This window comes from Syngnathoides biaculeatus, chromosome 17 (assembly GCF_019802595.1).
Source record: "Syngnathoides biaculeatus isolate LvHL_M chromosome 17, ASM1980259v1, whole genome shotgun sequence".
NCBI lineage: Eukaryota > Metazoa > Chordata > Actinopteri > Syngnathiformes > Syngnathidae > Syngnathoides > Syngnathoides biaculeatus.
The window spans coordinates 11,338,824-11,360,377 of NC_084656.1; the positions used below are offsets into that span (position 1 = coordinate 11,338,824).

A 21,554-nucleotide genomic window follows, 5' to 3' on the forward strand; every position below is an offset into this window, starting at 1 on the left:
TTGATTCTCAGAAAATAACGACAACCTCTAAAAAGTAATACATGTAATGTAATTTTTAACCACCTTATATTTTTTTCACGTTATAAAAATGCTTAGATGCGATCTCACACAAAAATATTAACCTTTATTAAGTTATATATTTTGATTACATTATTATATATTTGAAACTATTAAATAGTACTTTACGCTCGTAACATGTTTTATTTCCTTTATCGTATCGGATCAGACCAGAATTATTCTTTCAGAACGTTGTATCAACCCGGAGTTATTTTGACGTCCGCATCTAAATCCACGTTTGTAGTATATATATATATATATATATATATATATATATATATATATATATATATATATATATATATATATATATATACATATACATGTATATGTATGTGTGTGTGTGTGTGTATATATATATATATATATATATGTGTGTGTGTGTGTGTATATACGTAGGTATAACCTAGCTAACACCTAGCTAACGTGCCTTCGTCGTGGCCATGTTGAAGTGGTCTATATGGATGATATGGGAAGAAAATTAAGATGCTCATTTCTCCACCGATATTTACGAGGTTTACTGTTTTAAACGTCATAGTTTTGTATGAAAATATAGTCGCAGTTCCCTCTTCATATGCGGTACATTGCCGCATTATCGTTGGTCTTTCTGTTCACTTACAATCCACACAATTGGCTTCCATTGACGACTTTGACCTTCCTAGCTTAGTTTCACTCGCCGTCGACACATAGCTCAAAAGGGGCGTGTCTTATCTACTCATACATATCTGTGCTCACTTCAGCCTACTTCCGTCCGGTTATGGCCGGTGTCATTTATGGAGATCCCTAAATAAATTGCTGTTTGCGAGGAGGTGGTGTTAGCCAACACAACATGTCCGCGGCGGCTTTAAAATGTCTTTGCTGCGGCTCTTCCAGCGTTGTAGAGGAGGACCATTACACTCAACGTCAGATGGTGTGTGTGGACTGTGGCGCTGTGGCGTCCGAAGGGGCGCTCACTCACGATACTTTCGAAGGCACAGGTATGAAACAAAATACTTACATCTCTGCCTGTTAGTGTCACATTATACTCCTATTTGATGTCCAATTATAAGCATGACTTTTTTTCCATCCTTAATTATTTTTCCCTTACAGATATAAGCTACAGCCGCACAACTGCTGTGTCGAAAAAGCCATGTTTAAACCAAAGGAAAGGTGAGTTCGATTGCCTTTAAGACGGTCACACACATCCATTTTTACACAAAGTACCAACCAAAAGAAAAACACTTTAAGTAAAAGTAATGAGCAAAAAACTTTCATTTAGAATAAAAAAAAAAAAAAAAAACAAGTGATTCAACTATTGAAATGTAATGCACATGAGAGGTAAATTTTGTACAAAGCCAAATTTAATTGCGGTCAGTGGGTAAAGATTGAATGCAAATCTATATTAGTTTTTTTTTTTTTCTAAATGGAGAGAGCCAATAAACATGGAAAAAGAATCAACACTAGACTCATTCGAAATGACGGTATGGGGTGGAAGCACAATTTTGTTGTAGTTCCATTACTAACCTATGGGTGACACCATTGTCCCACAAGGCATTTTGACTGCTCGTGGGAAGAAAAATTGAATGATGCTTTGTGATATTGCCTGAACGCTATAATCTGTTAATTGTGATTTCAAGTATAACCTATAAGCTTTTGATGCCTTGAAATAACTTGAACAGTTGTCCACCTTCTTCCTCCTCCTTCCAAACCCAAATGCTTTCCCCTTTATGGTTCAGTTGAACCGCGTGCTGTCCATATAGGGGCCTGCCCATTCCTAGGTAAAATATGTAATTTCCGCCAAGTCGTTTTAAAGCATCACCAAGTCATCCAGCATGGCAACGTATAGGATAGTTCCTAAAAATAAATACCGTATTTTCTGCACTATAAGGTGCACCTCCAATGAATGGCTTTTAAAACGTTTTCCATATATAAGGCGCATAGAATAGACGCTACAGTAGAAGCTGAGGTTACGTTATGCATCTATTAGATGGAGCTGCACTAAAGGCTCAATTTTGATCTATATATAAGGTGCATCGGATTGTAAAGCGCACAGTCGGCTTTTGAGCAAATTAAAGGCTTTTAGGTGTGCCTTGTAGTGCGGAAAATATAGTACAGTAGCAAAAATGTGTCAGAATCAGCTGGTCTTAATCAATATTCTGTCATATCTTGTCGTGGCTTTGGTAAAAATGACTTTTTTTTTTTCTTGCAAAAAATTTAGTTTTTCCCCTTTGCTCAAAAAATACCCCATTATTTAAACATTTAAAACAGCTTTTAGTGGAAATTGATGATTAAATTATCTTTAAAAATGTCAGAAAAAGCCCCTCAAATTATATTAAAAAAAATTGATTCATGCAGTGTTACCGTTTTGATTGTCCGCCAAGACCATTTTCCGAGCAAATCTGGGTGGAAAAAGATCTGGGAGGAAAATAATTTATAACACACTCCCCACCACAGGATAATCATTTAAGATAATCTTGGGCCTAATTATCTCTGTTTGCACCTGAGTTTCCTAATATATCTACCGTAATTCCCGACCTACAGAGCCCACCTGGTTATAAGCCTCACCCAGTACATTTATAAAGGAAATACCATTTGGTAGATACATAAACCGCAGCTGTGTAAAACCCGCTCGTGCCCACATTGAAACACGAGATATTTACAAAGAAACACGGTACACAGAGATTTCAACGCTAGCGCCGCCACGCTAATGCTAACGCTACCACCGTGCGAACAGGGTTGGTTTAAAAAAAAAAAAAAAAAAAACATACCGGTAAAAATCACTGAGACACGTCTGTAACACGCTGGTGCAGCGCTAACAGGGCCGGACTGGTAAAAGTCACTTCCTCGGCACATATACTCCAGCGGTTTCACTCTTGCCTTTTCCGCTCGAGTGCCCCTTTGCAGCCGTTATAAAAAATCCACAAATTAGCCTCGTCACCGCATAAACCGCAGCTTTGAAAGTGTGTGGGGAAAAAAGTCGCTGCTTATAGGCCAGAAATTACGGTATGTATTTTTAACATTTTGCTTTTGCCACACCCGCCCAGGCCTGCAGCGACTAACAGCCCTCTGCAGAGTCCTGCGGGTCAACAGCGAAATCGAAAGGATAGCCAGCGAGTATTTCGCACGGGCTTATGAGCACGAGAGCTTCCTTAAGGTGAGCCTACAGAAGAAGGAGATCCTGGTGGGCTGCTGCGTGCTGGCCAGCTGTAGGCAGCTCAACTGGCCTGTCAGCATGGGCACCATTGGGTGCCTGCTAGAAGCCGACATGGCAATGACGGGCGCCGTTTACCAGGAGATGATGAAAGTTCTCCGGCTTGAAGTGCCGCACATCAGTGTGAGCGACGTGATGGAGTCGCATTGTAAAGAGTAAGTGTGCATCCTGTCAATAGCGCCGAGCCTTATTGATGTGAGGCGCGTTTTTGCAAAAGAAAAATCTTTTCAGTGAACATTGCACACTTTCGGTGGGAACATATGTACATTTCTCTCGCGCAAATCCCGATGATGACGCAGAAATCTGTACTGCCCTCACATGTAGGGAAGTAGAGCCACAGTTGTCGAGTCACTTTCAGTTGTTTTTGGACAGTAAAACGTAAAAACAATGAGCACACTCCACGGTCTGCTGCTGTCAGCCACATCTCACATTCAGACACTCACAGGCAGACTTCACATCAAATGCACCGGAGCACCAGACCCCACCTCTAAAGGTGGATAGTCTTCATTACACAAATCATTTTGTATACAATATGTGCTTATGAATTTTTGTGTTCTCTCTATAATAGAAATTTGTACCTACTGTGTCATTTCACAGTACGTTATCATGATGGCTACACAGGTTAAATGCCGTAATTTCCGACCTACAAGCTGCGACTTTTTTCACATGCTTTCAACCCTGTGGTTTATGCGGTGATGCGGCTAATTTGTGCATTTTTCCTACCGGCCGCAAGGGGGCAAAAAAGGTAAGAATGAGACCAGTGAAATATATGTGCTGAGGAAGTGACTGTTAGTGCTGTACTAGAGTGTTGCTTCTGTGTTACTGACATGTCTCAGTGATATTTACCGGTAAGTTTTATTTATTTATTTATTTCACAGTGAATCTTCTGAGCTCAGGTAACTGAGGATTAACTCCACCCTGAATGTGTTTTCACAACAGGAAATGGAACTCTGAGTGACAGGGAGGTAGCGTAGCAACGAATACCGTCTCTGGCCCGGATGCTCGGTAAAATAAGTTGAAATCCACGATAAAAGTGGTTCATGTGTTATCAGATAAATTAGTAATAAGTAAACTTTTTTTAACTTCTAGTACACATGTATGTCAATTTCATCCATGTGTTTTCTAAAATAGATTTAAGTGGTAAGTGCCTGTATAAACAATACTGTATGAGTTTTAACAGCTGAAAACAGCAGGGCATATATTGGTATACGCGGCACGTAGACACACGCTAACACCGATTACTGTCGCTTGAAACTGGCTCTGGATCACGTCATGGGTGTACATTCTCCGTTTGAGAGCGATGATATAAATTAGCCTCACTGTTATGTAACAGTGGATCAGAAATTAAGTGTGGCTTGCTCACGCACACATTTTTCAGAAATAGGCATTTGACAACAAATGAGATTTTCCTTGTTGTTTAATATCACACTTGATCACTGGACAGGGCTCAACAGTCCTGCAATTTGTACATGAGCAATCAAAAAGTACATTTCTGGAATATGTCCTCCTAAAGCAATCTGTTCTGGTCCCTTCACTAAATTCATGTCTTCAGTGGGTGAGTGGTTTTATGTAATTGGTGTTGCCCTTGACACTTTGAAAATGGAAGGTCAATTTATAAAGTTTTTCTGATGGCGTTAGAATGTGTTCGAGTGCCCAACCTTGTAGAGTTCTCTGTACTTTTCCACTTGATTCTGCCATACAGTGAAGAAAATAGTGTTTGAACACCCTACTATATTGCAAGTTCTCCTCCTTAGAAATCATGGAGGGGTCTAAAATTTTCATCATAGTCCTCTGTGAGAGATAATCAAAAAAGAAATATCCAGAAATCACAATGTATGAATTTTTTTTTTTTTTTAAATCGATTTATTTGTGTGATGCAGCTGCAAATAAGTATTTGATTACCTGGGAAAACCAATGTTAATATTTGGTACAGTAGCCTTTGTTTGCAATTAGAGAGGTCAAACGTTTCCTGTAGTTCACCAGGTTTGCATTTTGGCCCACTCCTCCACACAGATCTTCTCTAGATCAGACAGGTTTGTGGGCTGTCGCTGAGAAACACGGAGTTTCAGCTCCCTCCAAAAATTTTGTATTGGGTTTAGGTCTGGAGACTGGCTAGACCACGCCAGAACCTTGATATGCTTCTTACGGAGCCACTCCTTGGTTTTCCTGGCTGTGTGCTTCGAGTCATTGTCATGTTGAAAGACCCAGCCACGACCCATCTTCAATGCTCTGACTGAGGGAAATATGTTGTTCCCCAAAATCTCACAATACATGGCCGCGGTGATCCTCTCCTTAATACAGTTTAGTCGTCTTATCCCATGTACAGAAAAACACCCCCAAAGCATGATGCCATCACCCCCATGCTTCACAGTAGGGATGGTGTTCTTGGGATTGAACTCATCATTCGTCTTCCTCAAAACACGGTTAGTGGAATTATGACCAAAAAATTCCATTTTGGTCTCATCTGACCACAAAACATTCTGCAATGACTCCTCTGTATCAGCCAAATGGTCAATGGCAAACTTAAGACGGGCCTTGACATGTGCTGGTTTAAGCAGGGGAACCTTCCATGCCATGTGTAATTTCAAACCATGACGTCTTTGCGTATTACCAAGAGTCACCTTGGAAACGGTGGTCCCAGCTCTTTTCAGGTCATTGGCAAAGTCCTGTCATGTAGTCCTGGGCTGATTCCTGACCTTTCTAAGGATCATTGAGACCACACGAGGTGTGACGAGGTGATATCTTGCATGGGGTTCCACTCCGATTGAGATTGACCTTCATGTTTAGCTTCTTCCATTTTCTAATGATTGCTCCAACAGTGGAGCTTTTTTCACCAAGCTGCTTGGAAATTTCTCCGTAGCACTTTCCAGCCATGTGGAGTTGTACAATTTTGTCTCTGGTGTCTTTGGACAGCTCTTTGGTCTTGGCCATGTTACAAGTTTGAGTCTTACTTATTGTATGGGGTGGACAGGTGTCTTTATGCAGGTGCATCTGATTCAGGATAATACATGGAGTGGAGGTGGACTTTTAAAGGCAGACTAACAGGTCTTTGAGGGTCAGAATTCTAACTGATATGCAGGTGTTCAAATACTCATTTGTAGCTGTATCACAAATTGTTTTAAAAAAAATCATACATTGTGATTTCTGGATTTTTCTTTGTAGATTATCTCTCTCACAGTGGACATGCACCTGTGATGAAAATGTCAGACCTCTCCATGATTTCTAAGTGGGAGAACTTGGAATATAGCAGGGTGTTCCAATACTTATTTTCTTCACTGTATGTTATCTGCTCCTTTTAACAGTGCATTCACATTTATTTCGGGCTCATCACACTGATTTTTTTTTTTTTTTTTTTTTTTTTTTTTTTTTTAAATTCAGTCGATTCTAATAGTAATCCCAGCAGAACTGGTGGTTTGGTATACATTATTTATGCTCTCCCCCCCCTCCCCCCCATGTCTGTCAGGTACAAAATTAGCTCCCTTGACGTAGAAGAATGCTTTGCCGAGGACCACAGGGACATACAACAACGAGCCTTGTCCCTGATAGAGCTGGCCGCCGACTCCTGGATCGTAACTGGACGCAGGCCCGTCCCCTTAATGATGGCGACGGTCTACTTGGCATGGCAGTCCCTCAATCCCACCCTCGTTCGCCTAAATGTGTCCCTGCCGAAGTTCTGCCGCATCGCCAAGGTGAGACAAAACCAGACCGCCGCCAAGAGAGTGGGCGAGATCAAGACCGTGCTTTGCAAATTGGGTAAGGAGATCCCTTGGGTGACTGATCCGGTGACGTCGGCCAACGTGGTCAGGTACGTGGATGATATCGTCAAGAACAGATACGCGTTATTGCGGAGGGCTTTGAGGAGCCACGAGCAGGCCATGCAGGAGGAAAGTCAACTCTGCTGTGAAAAGGGAAATCCCTCTGAGCAAGAAAATCAGACATTACGCACAACAAATTTCCATTCTGAGAAGTCTAAACAGCCAGGAGAGGGCAGCGAGTTCAAGGCTCATCAAGATCTCGAACCCAACTGGGGTAAGAGGATGGTTTTCGCGCCACCCTGTGTGATTCACGCCAAGAGACGGAGAGCGGTGACAGAAAGCCTCGAAGGCGTAACTGGCCATGAGGAGATCTCGGACAGTGAAATTGAGTCCTACATCCGTACACCGCAGGAGGTCAGGGAATTTGCTCTGGCGCAGAAGGCTTGGCTGTCACAGACTGATCAGAACAAATGTGAATAATGAAGAATGGAGCGAGTGTACTTCTGTTGTTCAACTATGCACTTGTAGATAACTGCTCGAAATAACACTCGAGAGAAGGCTCCATTTTCGTTTTACAATTTTCTTCATCTGACTACAATTATGTTGCTCATTCAAAGCTTTTATCTGTAGATGCACAAACTATGCTGAGGATTTGTGATGTGCATAAATACTGTACACATAGTCACATACCTCACGCTATCATAACGCAGCATTCATTTTCTTCATCACATTTCCATCAGAGAAACATCTGAGTTATGCAAAGGTAGTAGCCATAGATCAAAAATTGATGAAAAACTGTATCATCAATAGCTGTCCATTTTTTAAATGCATTCAATTTAGTCTAAGTTTGCCACGTGTTAAAACCTAATATAGACTTAAATCTTTTTCTTCAATGTGACATTTGAATCACATTAACCAATGTTCAAACAATTCATAGTGATTTTTATGGCCTATCCCCCCACTTATATACAGGTAACGTGCTTTATTATCACACTCAATAGCCACAGACGACAGAGCATACACGTCCCTTCATTGTGAAGATGACAACTTGAGAACTTTTAACAACCACAACTTTAACAATATGCCAAGTGTACATATCATCCAACATAAAACAAACTACATGAGACAGACTAATAATTATAAGACAGTGTGATTACAATGTAATAACAACAGTAATATGCATAAAATATTTCATAGTTAATCATACAAGAAGTGCTCCCTTCAGAATGGCATTTGGCTTACAGGAGGTCCAGAGTTTAATTGTTGTTGTAGTCTGCATGCTGTGTGAAGTTGTCAGTGCAATTTTTTTTAACAGCAGTTAGTCCATTGGAGAGGAACGCATGACCGAAATAAATTTTCAAATCTGTCTCATTTAGTCCTTTCTGAGCCCCTGTAGCTCAGTGGTTAGAGCACTGGTTTGGTAAACCAGGGGTTGTTGGTTCGTATCCCACTGGGGCCTCCACTCCCTGAGAAGGTTTCCGTCAGGAAGGGCATCCAGCGTAAAAATTGTGCCAAACATATGTGTGTTCATCTGAGATGACACGCTGTGGCGACCCAGAAAGGGACAAGCTGAAAGAAACTTACTTACTTTTTTCTCATTTAGTCCTTTCTCTTGCTTCCTGGTATTTCATTTCACGCCGGCTCTTTTCCCACTACATATAATGTGTATCTTACAATATCCATTTCAAGCTGAAAGGATGCCGGCTGGCTCCATGTAGGGGTGAAGCTCCTCCTAGTTTTAGCATGGCAGACAGACTATATCACAAATCACATCACTGGCCGGAAGTGCCAGTCAAACAAAGTCAGTTGGAGATGACGCGAAAATACAGCACGACGCCCAGAGGTTTGTCCGACACTGTTAAAACATTTAGAAGGTGATAATAAACGAAGGTACGTGGAAAAATGAGAGACACTTGGCATAGAGGACCCATATTTAATGCCGAAGTCGATGTTTTCGCCGATTAAGAAATTTGACTATTAACCCGCTTCCGCTTGTCTTGGACAACTGGATCTACACATGGATCTGGTGAGTAAGTTGTCGAGATTTCCACGGAAAAGTTTTAAAGCGTAGAAAAGTCTGGACACATACAAATACTTTGTTGCTGGATCTGTTCTTCAATAAAACACTCCATGACTGATGTTTTTGTTTTGTTTTTTTTTTAAATATGCATTGTTCTCAAATGAGCCTAATGCGTATTTAAAAAAAGAAAATAAACCGCTGGAATAGGCTTTAGCCCCCATACATGGGTGTTGCAGCCACATGTTAACCTACGTAAACATCGCTGTGACCAACGGTTTATTTTCTTTTTTTAAATACGCAGTGGACTCATTTGAAAACAATGCATATTAGAAGAAAAAAAAAAAAAGATTAGCGTGTGGCCACAACACGCTTTGTGTATGTTGGAGACAACTCCGTTGTTTGTTTTTTTTTAAAACCCATTGTTCTCAAATTAGCCAATTTGGCATTATAAATATTTCTTGGGAATTTGAGATTGAGAATAATAATTCCTACCTGAAATTAAGGGATCGTTACACACTCTTGTGTATTTGGTTGGGCACCATCCATCACGTTTAATTGCCGAAATCCATAAATATTTTCTAGTCTTTTCAGCTGCTATTCCATAGAATGACCTCTTTGAATATCTGTCTCGTCTGTTGTAACAACCAACAGCACAACAGATTGTGAATATTTTCCTCTGGTTCAATGTCCCTCACACTGTTTTGCAGCTCTTTTTGACCGGCAATATGGCGCCGTGAAAATGGTGATTCCCGGCAAAAAAAAAAAAAAAAAAAGATCATGGTTAAAACATTGGAATAGTGATAATGGGTTAGCATGAGGCAAAAAGATGAAGGGTGGAAATTATAACTAAATGAGAAAGCTAATGGCGCTGTTTTAAACGAGGTGCATTTTACGACCGTGCTTGAAAAAAGCAAGCGCTAATGCGCTTCACCCCCATATATCTCCGTTCGGTAGTGTAGCTTTGATACAGATCAAATAGGATTTACTGTAGCAGACACAGCAATTGGTGTAGGGGGTGGGGTGTTTGATTAATTTTGCACCGTTGCTTGTTGATATAGGTGGATTTTTGTAGGGCTCAAAGCTTCTTCATAGGTCGGTGACAAAAAAAAAAACTGCAAATGCAAAAATACCTACTTGGGTTTTTGAATGAGGAAGGAAATGAAAAGTGATTTTGAATTAAAATCACTGCTTTGTATGCCATAAAACCAGTGCCTATAGAATGTCTGTCTATACACCCCTTTTCAAATGTAATGTTTTTGTGGTGTGAATAAACAAGACTAGGATAAATTATCCAAAGCTTTTCCACCATTAATATAACTGCAACCTATAACCTATACAACTGAATTGATAAAAGAAAATCAAATCTTCAAGATATTGGCGAGAAGATTGTGGGGATTGCGGCTAATAATGGGTTGCTGCTGCTGCCCTTCACATTTTCATTATCCTTCATCATTGCATACTTCCTCCACAAGACTATTCAGCTTGATGCAGATTTGCTCAAGTGATGTAAGCTTTTTTAAGGAAGGAAATTAAAAAAAAAAATTTTGTTTCAAAATCACTGCTGTATTATATATGGAATCAGTACTTTTAAAAAGTCTACATACCCCTTTTCATACCTAAGGTTTTTACAGTATGAACAAATGAGAGCAGGATAAATCATTTCAACTCAACTTGAAAAAAATAATGGACTGCTGCCGCTGGCCGTTAACTTTTTCATCATCTCTCAGCATCAAGTACATACTCCACGAGACTGTTCAGCCTGATGCAAAGAGTTGCTCTCGTAATATTATACTGTGGTTCAGAGTGCTGCTGTGGTCTCGTATGCTAACTTCATTGCAAGCAGCATGGTTTAGTTCCCTCTCAGGACGGGAATGTGAAGTTGTTTTTGGCTATGGGTGCCCTTTGACTGACTGATGACCAGTCCAGGGTGTTGTGCATCTTTTGCCTAAAGTCACCTGCGATAGGCTCCTATGGCTGAAAAGAATTGGCATTGCGAATGGATGGATGATGGAAAAATAGAATGCGTAGCATCGTTTACAAAACCACACCAGCAGTGCAGCGGTTGGCGGGCACTCCGACACGGCGTTGGCACTTGAACATCTTCCTAAGTTCGGCGCGGAATCGGTCATGCAGCCACGCGTAGAGGAAAGGGTTGCAGCAGGACGAGCTCATGGCACACAGGTGGCAGAGCAGCTGGATGAGCAGGAAGAAACGTTTGTTAATGAGCTGTATGTCAATGTCTCGCAGCATGTTGAAAACGTGAATGGGGAGCCAGCACACAGCGAAGGCGGACACCAAAAGCGCTACCAGCCGGAAGAGCTTCCTCTTGCGTGCTTGCTGGGCGCTGGCCTTCTCCTGAGTCTTTTGGCCAGGAGCCACGCATTTCTTCACTTTGACCGAGATGCACAAGTAGGAGATGAAGACGGCAGACAGGGGCAGGACATAGGTGACCAGCAGGGTACTGTACGCGTAGACCCGTCGCTCCTTCTCCTGGCCCAGCCAGAACTCTTCGCAGATGGCGAAGCCTTCTTCCTTGAACTCCACATGGTAGGTGTGGCTCACTGCCGGGGCTACCAGGCTGCAGGACAGTAGCCAGATCCCGGTGAGGACACACGCACAGGTCGCAACGGAGGTGCGCTTCTTCAGGGGATGCACCGTTGCATAATATCTACAAATACACAAAGGAGCATTGTATACAAGCACATCTAAATCAATGTGCGCAGTAAATGTATCGCAGTTTTTCACAATTTCAATAATTTTTTAAGCATTGCTAAAACGGGGTCCAGTGACACATTTGGGCCCCATTATGTGTTCCTTCCCCCCCCCCACTATATAGAAACTTAAAGTTTTTTATCACTCCCGTCATGAAAATCCTCTCGAGGGATTTGTTTTGGAGAAGAAGCAGGAAGGCATGTTATCAGTAGGAGCGCTCTCAGGCGGTCTCGTGTGTTTATACTAGTTTTATCTGCTGGAAGGTAGCTCTTTGTTCCTTCGTGTTAGCCAAAATCGTCGGTGGCGTTGTGTCGGCTGAGTATGCCATCGTAGGTGGCGGTAAAAAAACGTGTTGTCGTCGCTCGCGGCTGAGTACACTCCATACTGTCATACGGTCGGGGAATCTGTTGTTAGAAGTGATCCACATACCATCTAAATATGGCTCGCAATGATAGGGTAATATTGCCCGGGTCACATCACTCGATTGTGAACTGTTCTCTTCCTCGAAAAGAGCTTCCGTGTCAGAAGGTGCGTCGGAAAAATCTGAAAATTTCTGTTGTTCCTCTCCCATAGCAAGTGCCACTACGTGTTTGCAATGGCAAATGTCCCAGTGTAACATCTGCTGATGACGTTGCAGGCAATATGGCTACCACTTGGATGTCGAGTGAGACTTCCACAACAAGAACATTTTTCGTATAGACATTGAAGTGAATCATGTTATATGTATTTTTCATCACAATATCTATTTTAGAATGTTTGTAGGCATGTCACTTGGGCTTTAAAGTGGGACTGACATCCCTATAAACATTCTGAAATAGATATTGTAATGAAAAATACATATAACAGTATTCACTTCAATGTCTATACGAAAAAAAAAGTGAGCGGAGAGTGCGTCATCCATGCACAAAATTGCGTAATTGAGTGTCCCTCGACATCCAACTGGTCGCCATATTAGTCACATCCTCTGTCATTGACGTCATCGTGACTTCCGCCGTTGAAAACGGCGCAGTGCCTGCTACTATGGAAGCCGAACAACAGAGATATTCGCATTTTTCCGACGCCCTTTCTGACACCGAAGCTCTTTTCAAAAAGGACAACAGCACGCAACCGAGTGAAGTTACCGGGGCAATATTACACTATTGTTTCAAGCCCTCAGGGCAATATTACACTATTGTTTCGAGCCATATTCAGATGGTATCCAATCGCGCCCAAACCGCATCCTGTCCGATCCACTCCCACGGCGGAGACGATTCATTGCGTCTCATCGCAGCCGGCCGGTGTGGCTTATGACAGAGCTGAGCGGTGCTGCTTTAGGGGGGTGCTTGCAGTCGAACCGGGGCGCTTTATGCGCGCACTTGACTGAGTAACGCATTCTCGGCTGGGTTCTTCAGAGCCGCCCCCGTCGTAAAGCCCGACGTGCAGCCTTCGCAGAAGCTGTGAACCCGAACGCGGCGCCTCAGCCGGTGTGGCTGAGTTTCGGTGCCAGTAGTGGCATATAAGGAGGAGGTGGGAGCCAGCTATGTTGCTTTTAGGGGTATGTTCAAAGTCGCCGCAGTACGCGATTAACACTATCGAGACAATGTTGGCTGGGCGACGCGCACATCGACACATTTCATACGTTATGAAAGAGCCGTGGTCCGCCCCAAACTTTTTTTTTTTTTTTTTTTTGGAGCTGTGTACACACCTACCTGTTATTTGGAACCCACGAAGCTCTCGTCCTCTGCACCCGTGCAATCCATTTTTCACAACGAACAGGGTCTCTTTCAAACTTATGAAGGGTAATTCCATTCTCCCGAGTGTTTAAGCATTGTCCAGCAATGCAATGAGCCGGCATTTTGGCTAACACGTAGGAACAACGAGCTACCTTCCCAGAGGTAAAACTAATGGAAACAAATGAGTCCACGAGAGGGCGCCGCTGTCCATTATGTCACTTCCTGCTTCTTCTCGAAAACAAATCCCTGAGAGGATTTTCATGGCAGTAGTTCCAAAAAGCTATATATGTCAAAATCATGTTTTGTGGTGGAAAAAAAAAAAAAAAACACATGGGACCATATTGGCTGTGGGGTTTTCATTAATAATGTACCAAAAATCATCCGTTTGATGACACTTGACCTTTAAGTACCTTTTGTTTGCATCATTGATTATCTGGTGTAATTGTCACATGGAGTTAGTTAGCCTAACCCATTTATCCATTTTCTTACCTTCGTATCTTAACTTAGCCTGTTTAGAGTCAAGGTCAACCACACCAAATCTCAAGGACTAGTGCCTGAACGTGGATGGGAAGTGTGAAAATTTTGGTTTGAAGCAGCCATTTTGGGAAAATTCCTGGGCTCAAACATTGGTAAACCTACCTGGAAGTAAGAAAGCTAGGACAGATGGGCCAACTTTGACAATCATTTCAAAGATGCGCCATAAAAAAAAGGGGGTCAGACAGCTGGTTCATTGACGCATGCAACTTTTATTTCTTTTGCCATTCTTTTTGAAAACATTTTGTGAGGTCCTAAATGCTAACAAATTCAAGGATGACAAAGCTCCTGTAATAGATTGTATTTGACCTTGGTGGCTCCTTGACCGAATTAAACGTTTTCAGCACGGATGGCCGGCCTGTTTTGTTGATTGGAGTTTCAAAATATGCTCAAATCGTGTTGATCTGATTTAGAACATGACATCCAAAGCAATTTCAAGGATTGGCCAATTTGTATAAATATGCATATGTCAAGTACAAAAGCCTGGCATCTTTATGGCGTATAATTAGGCTAGCCGAGCATCATGAAGCTCAGTTGAATGGCGGTGACAGATTTCTCTGAAAAGAAAAATTGAGGTTACTCTTAATGGTGTTAAAAAGCAGCTGCTGTGCTTGACAGAAGTACATAATTAACAGGGACTGTTGACTGAAGAAACGTCTGCTCATCAAAAATGTACCATACAGTATAGTGCTAATGCATTTGTAGCACTAATGGACTTTTTGACAAAGTAGGACAGAACACCGAGTTACCACAAAAGACGTGTGGCTTATTGGATTGTATAACATCAATGGAATCGTCTGTCCCCATTTGTACGTAACCAGAATCAATATCACCGTAAGGCGCCTTTGAAAGATTACCATTTTGTGCGCACGCGTGCAAAAAAGAATGATTTTCCATTGAACGTCATGTTCATTGTATCATGTACATGTTATGCTGTTGGTAATGCAAACTGGCCAAGCGCTGTTGCTAAAAGACATTCTATATGCAAACAGCAAAATATATGCCTTTGCTGACAAGGTGGAAGTTCTTGGCTCATGGGAGCATTTTATTAGCACATGACGGGCATTCTTTTAGCAACATAATTTAGCAAACTGTGGATTATTTAACAAAATAATTTATTTTTCTGAATGTTTTCATTTGACAAAGGGGACATGTAAAGCTTGACAATATCCAGCTACACACACAAATATTCGGCTCATTACTGTTTGAGCCTGAATTGGAGAAAGATAAAATGCAGGGGGAGTCACTGATGGGCTTTGCTACCCAGGATAAGTGGTGTTCAAAATGGATAGAGGAAAATGCTTGTCATAATCTCATCAAGGGGCTCTAAAAGGGGCAGTTATCCAATAATGAAAGGATGGACAACAATTTCTGACACATGCAAAATGTCCAATACAATTATAAAACTGACCTTGTACTAACCCATCAAAAGTCCTCATCTTCTGTATCCGAAATGAACAGGTGGGCAAGTTCTCCATCCAGGTTCCCTGACACTTCTCCCAGCTGTTCTTTCATCATTAATCCATTGCTCGAGTTGGTCTTCCAACTCAGGCCACCTCTCCTTGTTACTCTGGAAACTCAACTTCGTCGTCTTGTCTTGGCGAAGCTTGTTTTTCTGCTTCCTCCACTTGCGAACAATGGATTCGTTGATCTTGAATTCCTTCGCAGCTGCTCGGTGCTAACGTTCCTCCATCTAATTGATAGCTTGCAGTTTAAACTGTGTTTTTTTTTTTTTTATAGGGGCCATTTTCAGGGGACCTTAGCCAAAATGATATCGTTTTGCACAATGCCCATACTGGTGCTGTATAAGCAATGGGAGGAAATGCTCCCAGTCAGTCCAATTCACATAACAATATTTACAGATTTTGGAACTCAGTGTGCACATATGGCGTCCTGTCCATTTTTGAGAAAATTTAAGGCTTTTATGTTTGTGAAAATATGGTAGTTTCATTTAACCGCTCATTATGTCCATTGTAGCGAGCAGAACGGTGTGCAAGATATAACAAAATTATGTACATAAAATGAACAAACTTACTAGCAACTTATCACTGCTAGTGTATGTGTGCAAATGCTTGGCCACTTTTGATCAGAGTTTAATATTCTTTAACAATTTCTTAATGCTGCAATGATTCTGATAAGGCACTACATAGTCATATTGACCCACATGCTAATGGGCTAATAATGATGAAGTTCCACAAATTCAGTCTTGGAGGATCTCCGCTCTGCTAAGGGACATTTTAATTATGTATAATCATTGCGACAACTAGAGGGGGCCCTATAATTCAGTGGTTAGAGCATTGGTTTGGTAAACCACGTGTCGTGACTTTGTTTCTTACTGGGGCCCCCATTCCCCAAGAGGGGCTGCATCAGAAAGGGCATCTGGTATAAAAACTGTGCCAAACAAATATGAGCGTCCATCTGAGATGACACACTGTGGTGACCCCTCACGGGAGAAGCCGAAAGAAAGTTTATTACAACAACTTGAAGAGTTTTGCACCTGTAGCTGGATAATCCAATGGAAGCTGGATGCATACGCCTCGAAACCTGTTGAGTTGAACTCAATAAAACTGTGATATCCTTTCAATACATTGTTCAGTTTATTGATCGTTAAGAATTGTTAATTGAGGCAAAATGGAATTTGGCTGAAATGAGCACGGGCGTTGCGCGTGACGTCACCATTTTCATGGCACCATATTGCCGGTCAAACAGAGCTGCTCGACATTGTGGGAGACACTGAACCAGAGGAGAATATTTACAAAACCCGAGACCTGTTGTGCCGATGGTTGTCACAAGAGACGAGATGGATATTCAAATAGATCATTCTATGGAATACCAGCTGAAAGGACCAGAAAAGATCCTTCTAAATGTTTAACGGTATCGTACAAACCCTGGATGTCGTGCTATAAGACGTATCTTCATTTCGTCTCAAGGGAATTAACTTGCAACAATGCTTTGTTTGACCGGCAGTATGGCGAGTCAAGTGATTTTATGACGTAGGTGCACGAGCTCTATTGATTGACTTTGTTGTACACAAACCAATCATCACGCCTAATTTAAGTATTTTTCTGCTCTTCTGATCAATGTCAGTACAGACTCCATTGTCAGATAAAAGAAAAAAAAATGCCTGTCGGAAAAAGAACTAGATAAACACGCATGATAATGTTAGCTTTGCGTGTCTGCTGGTATTGACTCGCTGGCTTTCAAATCATTGTTCACTCAAAACATTCAGAGAGATTGACATCTGACATTGAACTGTGATTTTAGTGACTGACCTGTCCACAGCGATGGCAGTGAAGGTGAAGACCGAAACATAGACGGTGACAGGCTGGATTAGGAACACCAGGTAACACATGAAGCGGCCAAAGACCCAACCATGGGGGTTGAAGGCGTACGCGAGGGTGAAGGGCACGCACGTCACGCACATGAGCATGTCGGAGAAGGCCAGATTGCCGATGAAGAAGTTGGTGACGTTGTGCATCTTGCGTGTTCGACAGATGATGTAGAGGAGCAGGTAGTTGCCGAAGACACCCACCGCCACCACCAGGGCGTAGGACGGGATGATGAGGGGCTTAAATGTCTGCAGCAGGGCCACGTCGGCGAACTGTGAGCTGCGGTTGCTGGAGTTGCCGCGTACGGCCGCCTCGTAAATGTCTTTGTGTGTGCTGCTGCCGTTAGTTTCCATGGTGCCAAACCTCAGCAGTTGCATCAACGTCCTTTCTGAAAAATTGAGGGAGAACAAATTTTTTTGAAGCAAATGACAAACCAAATAGGTCACGCATTTGTCAAGCTAGTTGAAGGACCCACCTAAAATTATTTGATATGCTTAATGACAAATAAACCATTGCTGACATTTATTAATGGAAAAATATCCATGCTTTTAACGCCAGCTTCTAATGGCTGTTCAAGAAGACATTTGAGTGCAGCAAAATGTGAATATGATGAGTGAATCAGGAGTTATTCTCTGAGCTCTGCAAATGGAAAATGTCTGCATGGGTCCAGGCAACAGTTTATCTTTTCCCCCCATCTCTGAATTTGTGAAAGCATTATAATGGTGCAATTTTGTCTTTTTCCTTGATTTTTTTTTTTTTTTTTAACCGACCTTTAAATGCATGCAACATAAAGTAAGACATTACCTGTTGAAATTAGTGTAATATATAATTAATTTGTGTAAAATTATGAGCGAATATATGTAAAAAAAAGGAAAATGTTAACCTGGTTGTAGCGAACTATAACTATTTTAAAAAAATCTCAATCGTAAATATAAAATATCTATCACACTGGACTAACTGAACTTCTTTGTTTCCATGCTCCTTACGTGTACAGTAAATGTACTCTACATGTAATAAAAACGGGTATTTTGCAATTTAGAATTAGCTCTTTTAATTTACCGACTTCAAAATGTAAATGCAAATGTCTTTTGCACTTATGAGTAACAATCTTACACACAATAAATATAAACTTGGGAATAAAAATGTAAACTGGAAAATTTTAACCTGCCAGTATATAAAAATGATGGGAAATAATCCATCCATCCATTTTCTTTGCCACTTATCCTCACGAGGGTCGCGGGGAGTGCTGGATTGCTGATTGTGGGGCAGCTCCATAGCCTAATGGTCAGCAGGTCTGCTTAATTTAAAGACGTATTGCTAATCCATGTCAAAATTTGGAAATCATTTTCCTGGCTCTGCAAGGCCATGTGAATTGTCAGTGTGCAAATCCGAAAACAAAAGTTCTCCACCAAGGATGAAAAATTGGACGTCATTCATTTCTATCGCAACAAACTGTATTCAGATCATCCATCCATTTTCTTTTGCTGCTTATCCTCACGAGGGTTGCGGAGATTGCCTGAGCCTATCCCTAGCTATCAACGGGCAGTCGGCAGGGTACACCCTGAAATGGTTGCCAGCCAATCACAGGGCACATGGAGACAAACATCTGCACTCATGATCACACCTAGGGGCAATTTAGAGTGTCCAATTAATGTTGCACGTTTTTGGGATGTGGGAGGAAACCAGAGTGCCCTGAGAAAACCTACGCAGGCACGGGGAGAACATGCAAACTCCACACTGGCGGGGCCAGGATGGAACCCGGGTTCTCAGAACTGTGAGGCCAACACTTTACCAGCTGAGCCACCGTGCCGCCCAATACTAAATAAAAACTAACTAATATTACCATACCTGCAATCATTGCGCTTTGTCAATTTGCATCATTTTCAAACTTATTTTTTTAATACACCGTAAACGGGAAAAAGTTAGGCATGTGGTATATGGTCCATGCAAAGTGTGTATATGCACTAGCTTTATCCAGCGAGCTATGCCTACACCCTGAAAATTCACCTTCCCTAGATGGCAATGTGTGCTTGCACGTCACACAGAGACTGGCACAATTTCGAGGAGGGAGGATTTTTTTTTAAGTCAGACTTGACTGCTTGCGTGTGGACCTAGGTTTTGAGCTGAAATAGCCATTTCAAAATGCTTCTTTGTTAGCGGTGAGAGCACACACGTCATGGACAAGAAACTGAAGGGAAAACAATGTCTGACATGACGGCAAGCATGTAGGCAGGAGTTGAAACACACTGTTTTTAATAAAGAATTTATTTGAATATTACTGCTGTAAATAAGGATTTGAATGCCTGCCAATCAGCAAAAATTCTGGCCCCCCAAATACCTGTTAGTCCCCCTCTAAAAAGTCAATCTAGACTCCAATTATTAAAGTAAATTAGAAGCAGGTGTTTGACATCATTAGCTGCATAAAGACACCTGTGCGCCCCACGCAGTCAGTAAGACTCCATCTACTAATATGGCTAAGACCTAAGAGCTATCCAAAGACACCAGAGACAAAATTGTAGCCCTCCACAAGACTGGAAAGGTCGACAGGGCAATTGCCAAGGTGGTCGGTGAAAAGATCAAATGTTGGAGCAATTATTAGAAAATGGAAAAAGCTATACATGAATGTAATTCTCCCTCGGACTGGGGCTCCAAACAACAGCTCACCAAGGTGAGGGATCATCCCAGAACTACACGGGAGGAGATGGTCAATGGCCTGAAGAGAGCTGGCACCACTGTTTCCAAGGTTACTGTGGGTAATTCAACAAGACGTCATGCTTTAAAATCATGCGTGGCACAGAAGGTTCCCCTGCTTAAATCAGTAAATGTCCAGGCCCATCTTAAGTTTGCCCAGAGGGCTCATGGGAGGATGAGACCAAAATAGAACTTTTTGGTCTTCATTCCACACAGTGTGCTTGGAGGAAGAAGTATGAGGAATACCATCCCAAAAACACCATCCCTACTGTGAAGCATGGGGATGGAACCATTATGCTTTGGGGGTATTTTTCTGCACATGGGACCTGGGGAGAGGATGACCAGGGCCATGTATTGCAACATTTTGAGGAACAACCTCCTTCCCTCAGTTAGAGGATTGAAGAGAGAACATCTTGATTTGTCACAATTATGAAACCTCATTTTATGTACTTGGTGACCATGCAAATTCGGCAGAGTTGTCAACAGCACTCCTTTCTGTGACACGTCACATGTAGGAGATGTTCAATTTCACTCGAAAGAGGCTAGAAATGTAAATGTACTTATGGTGGCCCGCCAAGGAAAAGTACAAGTCATTCCTCGCTATATTACATTTTATAATGTGCTTACTTTTCCGTATGGTCTTTACTCCATAGCAATAAGCGAGAGCCAGGAAGAAAGCATGTGTGAAATACAGTATATTGATGGCTGATAATTGATAACACTTGATAAAACAAATTAAAGTGCAATGTGCAACTTGCACTCAGAATTACACCTAGAGGCAATTTGGAATTTCCAATCAATGCATGATTTTGGGATGTGGGAGGAAACCGGAGTGCCCGGAGAAAGTCCACGCAGGCACGGGGAGAACATCCAAACTCCAAACAGCCAGGGCCAGGATTTGAACCCCGTTCCTCAGAACTGTGAGGCCAACGCTCCAACCTGTTGCTCCCCTCTCTCTCTCTCTCTCTCTCTCTCTCTCTCTCTCTCTCTCTCTCTCTCTCTCTCTCTCTCTCTCTCTCTCTCTCTCTCTCCTCTCTCTCTCTCTCGCTCTCACAAATTACAATTTTAAGATTATTTTCATGTTGTCCATGAAAATGTACGTTTTAATCTACAAATCTAAAAACTTTCTGAGCAGGGTTGCATCTAATGTGCCAACATTAAATGGGGATTCATGCTTTCTATTTGCCAATATTATAATATAAGTATTTTGATACCTTGGTAACAGCAGTTTTTAAAAGTATTCGTCTTCAACATAATCAAAATCATAGCAAAATGTCGATATCATCACCAAATAAAATCTTTTAAGTTATATGACAACAAGGTGATGACATCGTATATCTCCATCCCATGAGGAATAAAATTCTTTGTGATTTACCTGTGATGCGCTCCTCCTCAGTGAATAAACGGATGCTGCCTCCGATTTCACATTGAGTGAGCTAGTAGAAGGCAGTGGAGGGGAAGAGGAGGAGGAGGAGGAGGAGGAGGAGGGAGTGTATGGGAATGACAGCAAGCCAATAAGATGACAGGGCTCCTTTAGAGATTCATGTGACGGCC

General features: G+C 41.8%; 2 protein-coding genes across 2 annotated transcripts; one reads left to right on the forward strand and one right to left on the reverse strand.

The window, feature by feature from the left end:
- Nucleotides 1-766: 766 nt before the first annotated feature.
- On the forward strand, nucleotides 767-8,368 carry brf2 (BRF2 RNA polymerase III transcription initiation factor subunit). Its single transcript, XM_061802000.1, has 4 exons — nucleotides 767-1,034; nucleotides 1,147-1,206; nucleotides 3,081-3,402; nucleotides 6,711-8,368. The coding sequence occupies exons 1-4, from the start codon at nucleotides 887-889 to the stop codon at nucleotides 7,480-7,482; spliced, it is 1,302 nt and encodes a 433-aa protein (XP_061657984.1). The 5' UTR covers nucleotides 767-886; the 3' UTR covers nucleotides 7,483-8,368.
- A 2,688-nt stretch (nucleotides 8,369-11,056) lies between these two features.
- LOC133490938 (prolactin-releasing peptide receptor-like) lies at nucleotides 11,057-17,686 on the reverse strand. Its single transcript, XM_061801665.1, has 2 exons — nucleotides 17,253-17,686; nucleotides 11,057-11,690 (listed from the first exon to the last, which is right to left on the reverse strand). The coding sequence occupies exons 1-2, from the start codon at nucleotides 17,684-17,686 to the stop codon at nucleotides 11,057-11,059; spliced, it is 1,068 nt and encodes a 355-aa protein (XP_061657649.1).
- Between the last annotated feature and the right edge of the window lie 3,868 nt (nucleotides 17,687-21,554).